The 5,634-nt window shown below is 53.2% G+C and overlaps 1 protein-coding gene across 1 annotated transcript; it reads left to right on the top strand.

Moving 5' to 3' along the window:
• Positions 1-943: 943 nt before the first annotated feature.
• On the top strand, positions 944-2,342 carry LOC147599805 (olfactory receptor 14J1-like). Its single transcript, XM_086753473.1, has 2 exons — positions 944-980; positions 1,729-2,342. Exons 1-2 carry the CDS (start codon positions 944-946, stop codon positions 2,340-2,342), a joined length of 651 nt encoding a protein of 216 aa, XP_086609599.1.
• Positions 2,343-5,634: the final 3,292 nt, after the last annotated feature.

Below are 5,634 nucleotides of genomic sequence, written 5' to 3' on the forward strand. Positions count from 1 at the left end.
ATGAAGACCCCTTCCTCTGAGCAAGAGCCCTGGCCCCCTCTCCCACCCACCAGAGCCTCTGCCCCCAGGGCTGGGGAGTCCCAGACATGAACCCCCTCCTGTGAGGCCGGAGCTCCAGCAGAGCCATGGTGCGGCTCTCCAGCCACGTGTCCATGTCCCTCTGCAGAGCACAGGGGCTGAGAGCAGCTGACCAGCAATGGTGGTGTCAGAGAGGGGGCACGCACAGCTGGGGGAGGGGGACGCTGTCCTGAGTGCCTGCCTGCCTCTGCCCTGCCTGCTGGCAGCCAGACCCTCGCTCTGTATTTCCTTCTCTCTCCACTTGTCTCTGTTATTGCTGGTGTTATTTCGTTCTTGCTGCCAGGCTCGCTGGGGAGGTGCAGTTTCAGCTGCAGGGTCACACCCGGATCTTGTGGGTCCTTCCATGCAGCCGTGTCCGTGGGAACAAGTGTCCCAGCTTTCCTCTCAGCTGTGGGGCTGTGGGCAGTGCAGTCTGTGGGGCTGAAGAAGCAGCTGGTTTCCCCTGAATTAGATGATATACTTCAGACATTTGGCCATCTCCTTGAGGTGTCCTCCCAAGCTATGACATGCCCTCCAGAATGTGAAGCTGTCCCCTTGCACAGTTTGTTATCTGGAAGCCCCATGGAGAAGCGCTGTGGGGTTGGTGAAATGAGCCCTGTGTGTCCTTGGCTGGAGGTGGGGTTCTGAGACCTTGAGAAAGGGTGAGACGTTCAGTGGTCAGCACAGCATCCCTCTGCTCGCATCATTTTCTGGTTGTTTTTCAGGGTAACACAAGAGTGTGATCACCCTCCACCTCATGAAGAACAAGCCCAGGGCAGCTGGGAACAGTTTGGAGGCACAGACCAGCTCCCCTCACTCTGCACTAAGCCACAGGCAATCCTCTGGCCTCACAGGACTGGCTCTGTTCTCCCTGAGTGCAGCAGAAATGCTGATGGTGTCTGACATCCAAGGACACTCCCCAGGTGAGATGGGGGAGCTTTAAGAATCTCAGACCTCTCAAACTGCCTTCTGCCATCTCAATTTCTTTAAGTCTGGGAATGCAGATGGTGAAAAGCTCTTCTGAGCTAGGAGCAGTTTGTTCTGAACACCAGGAGCGGACTTTGTCCCCCACCATTTCCATGAACCCACTGCTGCAGAGCAGGGCTGACGCCTCAGCAGCCAGTGGGCAGAGGCCTTCTCCTCAGGGCACACTCAGGAGCACCAACCAGAGCTCCAGGCACAGTGGTGAAGGAAGGTCGGCTGGAAAAGGAATGGCCGCAAGAGGGTGGGGGGTTGTGTGTAGCAGGGTGAGGGTCAAGGAGAAAGACTTTGAATTTGTCAGAGAAGTCTCCCCTAACTCTTTATTGATTCTTCCTCTCATGACAGGACGCCGTGCACAGAGGCAACAACTGTCCAACACCAGCGGCCTGATTGAGTTCCTCCTCCTGGCCTTTGCAGACACACGGGAGCTGCAGCTCTTGCACTTCTGGCTCTTCCTGGGCATCTACCTGGCTGCCCTCCTGGCCAACGGCCTCATCATCACTGCCATAGCCTGCGACCACCGCCTCCACACCCCCATGTACTTCTTCCTCCTCAACCTCTCCATCAGTGACTTTGGTTGCATCTCAACCACTCAACCCAAAGCCATGGCCAATTCACTCTGGGACACCAGAGCCATCTCTTTCTCTGGATGTGCTGCTCAAGTCTTTTGGTTTCTCTTCTTCGTTGTAGCAGAGTACTATCTTCTCACCATCATGGCCTACGACCGCTATGTTGCCATCTGCAAACCCCTGCACTACGGGACCCTTCTGGGCAGCAGAGCTTGTGTCCACATGGCAGCAGCTGCCTGGGGTGGTGCGTTTCTTACTGCTGTCCTGCACACGGCCAGTACATTTGGCATACCACTCTGCCAGGGCAATGCTGTGGACCAGTTCTTCTGTGAAGTTCCCCAGATCCTGAAGCTCTCCTGCTCACACTACTACCTCAGGGAAGCTGGTCTTCTTGGTGTTAGCTTTTCTTTAGCTGTTGGGTGTTTTGTGTTTATTGTTGTGTCTTATGTGCAGATCTTCAGGGCTGTGCTGAGGATCCCCTCTGAGCAGGGACGGCACAAAGCCTTTTCCACGTGCCTCCCTCACCTGGCCGTGGTCTCCCTGTTCATCAGCACTGCCATGTTTGCTTATCTGAAGCCTCCCTCCATTTCCTCCCCATCCTTGGATCCGGTGGTGGCTCTTTTTTATTCGGTGGTGCCTCCAGCAGTGAACCCCCTCATTTACAGCATGAGGAACCAGGAGCTCAAGGATGCCCTGAAGAAGCTGATTCAATCAGTAATTTTTCAGCAGATATAAGCTGCCCACATCTCCTCACAAGTGATTTCCAATGTATCTGGGGAACCTCCTGTCCTTTGGACACTTTATCTGTGACACTTCTGTTTCTCCAGGAATGTCTGCATCCACTCCACTTCTCCAGAGACATGAACCCACTCTATGTGACCCAGAGGACTTTGCACATGTGTCTGGCACAGCGGTATAGATGGCCTCCCACGTCACATCTCAGTAATAAAAGGGGATTTTCTCAGTGCCAGTGTCTGAAGGTTCTGGTTTTTCTCCAAAGCTGTGGTCAGGAATAGGCTGTAGAAATTGCCGCCACAAAGCCGTGCTGCTGTGCTGGGGTTTTCCATGGGCTGAGGGGAGAAGGGCATGGGGCGATGAACTAGGGAAGGAAACTTGGGCTGAGCTTCCACTTGTGGGTGCCCAGTGGCCCCGGAGATGGTGAGTGATCAGCAGGGATCTGCCAGGGACTCCCTCCCTGTGGCTCCCATGCACCACAGCCTGCTCGCTCTGCAGAGCAGCACCACCACCTTGGGTCCCCACAGGGACCACGGGAAGAGGGCAGAAGCACCCGATCAGGCCAGGACAGACACAGGCCCTTGGGGAAAGGCTCTCTAGAGGCACGCACATCCCTGGAGAAGAGCAAAGGAACAACTCTCTAGTTCCCAGGGGAAATTAACGACACCTGGATGCTCTCCCAAAAAAACTGTCCCAGACTGGTCCCGCACACCAGCCTTTTCCATCTCTGGCTGTACATTCCAGTCCTGAGGAGCAGCCTTTGCTGCATGGCCACCTCTGGCCTCCTCTGGGGCTCAGTGATGCCCACCTCCATGCTGTTATTCACAAAAAGGAAACGAGTTTCACACGCACACTCATCACAGGCCACATCCCACTGCTTTTGGCACACCTGGATTGTCAGCCAAGCCCATTCTCAGACAGCTCCAGCTAGATGAAGTGCTCATGGCCCTGTTTCAACAAATTTTGAAACTCTCCATTAATTGAGATCCCACATACAGTCCTGGGTCTGTACTCAGACCTCTGGCTCTCAAGATTTATCAAACACCCAGCATGTGCAGCTTCTCTTTTTGTGCAAAGAAGAGGTGATTTGGGGAAGAACAATTTAATTTATTGCCAATTAAAATAGATTTAGATGGTGAGAAACTCTGACAAAATATTAAAGACCATTCCCCAACCTCCACTCCCCTTTTTCCCAGGCTCAAATTGCTCCATTCCTTGTTCTTCTACCCATCCAGACCCAAAGAGGAGCAGGGGGGATTGCGAGTGGGGGCTCGTGGTAATTTCTGCCACTCTACCCTCCCTACATTTTCCCTCTGTTGCAGTATGGGTTCTCTCCGCAGGATCCCACTGTATTTGCAGTCAAGGTAACGTGTCGGTCATTTCTTTCTGCCTCACTTTTATTCTTTACAAACACAGAATCACAGAACAGTTGAGAATGACAGTCTGATGCCCACCTGCACCACCTGATACTCCAGGAAGAGGAAGAGCTCACCAGGGATGTGCAAAACAGTGCCAGCCTTGGCTGTAGCGACCATGCAATTGTGGTCTCTCAGATGGCCAGGGTCAAGGAGAGGGAGACTGTCAGTGACACGCGGATCAAACTCTACAGCTCGGAAAGAGTTATAAAGCAGGCATGTTTATTCAGCACCAGGTACGTGGGGGATCGCTCCTCCAAAAGCACGCACACCGACAGCACATTTTGCCAAAAATTTATACGGTGCAGGTATACATATTCATAGGATTGCACAATACAGACATACATGTGCATGAGTGAGGTGGGGTGTCGTAATTCAGCCCCGATCGGGACCGGACTACGCAGTCTCTCTCTCGCTCCCCCACCCTCCGAGAGAATAGGAGGAGATGATATAAGGAAAACGGCTCGAGGTTTGAGATAAGGACGGGGAGAAATTCTTAAAGTTACCATTACGGGCAAAACAGACTCGACTTGGGGAAAAACACTCATTTATTTCTCAAACTAGCAGGAGAATGAGACAGGGAACAAGATAGGTCCTTGGGCAGCAAGGAAACTACATGGCAAGCTCTCTGCCCTAGACTTCAGGAAGGCGGACTTTGGCCTCTTCAGGGACCTGATGGGCCAAGTGCCATGGGAGGCAGCCCTGGAGGGAAGAGGGGCCCAGGAAAGTTGGTTTATATTCAAGGAGCACCTCCTCCAAGCTCAGCAGAGGTGCATCCTGATGAAAAACAAGTTGGGCAAAAAGGCCAGGAGGCCGGCGTGGATGAGCAAGGAGCTCCTGGACCACCTGAAAGTGAAAAAGGAAGTCTATAGAGGGTGGAAGTGGGGACAGGTAGCCTGGGAGGACTACAAAGAGGCTGCGCGAGTGGCCAGGGATAAAGTAAGGAAGGCCAAAGCCCTGGCAGAACTGAATCTGGCCAGGGATATAAAATGTAACAAGAAGAGCTTTTATAGGTACGTAGGGGGCAAAAGAAAGTCCAGGGAAAATGTAGGCCCCCTCCAGAAGGGAACTGGTGTCCTGGTTACCCAGGACATGGAGAAGGCTGAGGTTCTCAATGACTTTTTTGCCTCAGTCTTCACCAACAAGAGTTCCTGTCCCACCACCCAATCTGTAGAAGGTGCAAGCAGGGACTGCGAGAATGAAGAACCGCCCATTGTACTCGAAGAGCAGGTTCGGGATCATCTGAGAAACCTGAAGGTGCACAAGTCCATGGGACCTGATGAGATCCATCCGCGGGTCCTGAGGGAACTGGCGGATGAGGTTGCCAAGCCACCTGCTATCATATTTGAGAAGTTGTGGCGGTCTGGTGAGGTCCCTGATGACTGGAAGAGAGGGAACATAACCCCAATTTTTAAAAAGGGGAATAAGGAAGACCCAGGTAACTCCAGGCCGGTCAGCCTCACCTCTGTGCCTGGCAAGGTCATGGAGCAGCTTCTCCTGGAAACCATGCTAGGCACATGGAGAGCAAGGAGGTGGTTGGTGAAAGCCAACATGGCTTCACCAAGGGCAGATCATGCCTGACCACTTTGGTGGCCTTCTATGACGGGGTGACGGCATCAGTGGACAAGGGACGAGCAACTGACATCATCTACCTGGACTTGTGCAAAGCTTTTGACACTGTCCCGCACGACATCCTTCTCTCTAAACTAGAGAGATATGGGTTTGATGGACGGACCACTCGGTGGATAAGGAGTTGGCTGGATGGCCGCACTCAGAGAGTGGTGGTCAACGGCTCAATGTCCATGTGGAGACTGGTCACGAGTGGCATCCCTCAGGGGTCCGTGCTGGGCCCGGCCCTGTTCAACATCTTTGTCGGT

This window comes from Chlamydotis macqueenii, chromosome 8, assembly GCF_036417535.1.
Source record: "Chlamydotis macqueenii isolate bChlMac1 chromosome 8, bChlMac1.mat, whole genome shotgun sequence".
NCBI lineage: Eukaryota > Metazoa > Chordata > Aves > Otidiformes > Otididae > Chlamydotis > Chlamydotis macqueenii.

Bases quoted from the DNA above. Each gene is read 5' to 3' on its own strand.
- LOC147599805 (XM_086753473.1), top strand. From the start codon at position 944: ATGCTGATGGTGTCTGACATCCAAGGACACTCCCCAG. The intron at 981-1,728 runs GTGAGATGGGGG...TCTTCGTTGTAG, and splicing joins CATCCAAGGACACTCCCCAG to CAGAGTACTATCTTCTCACC.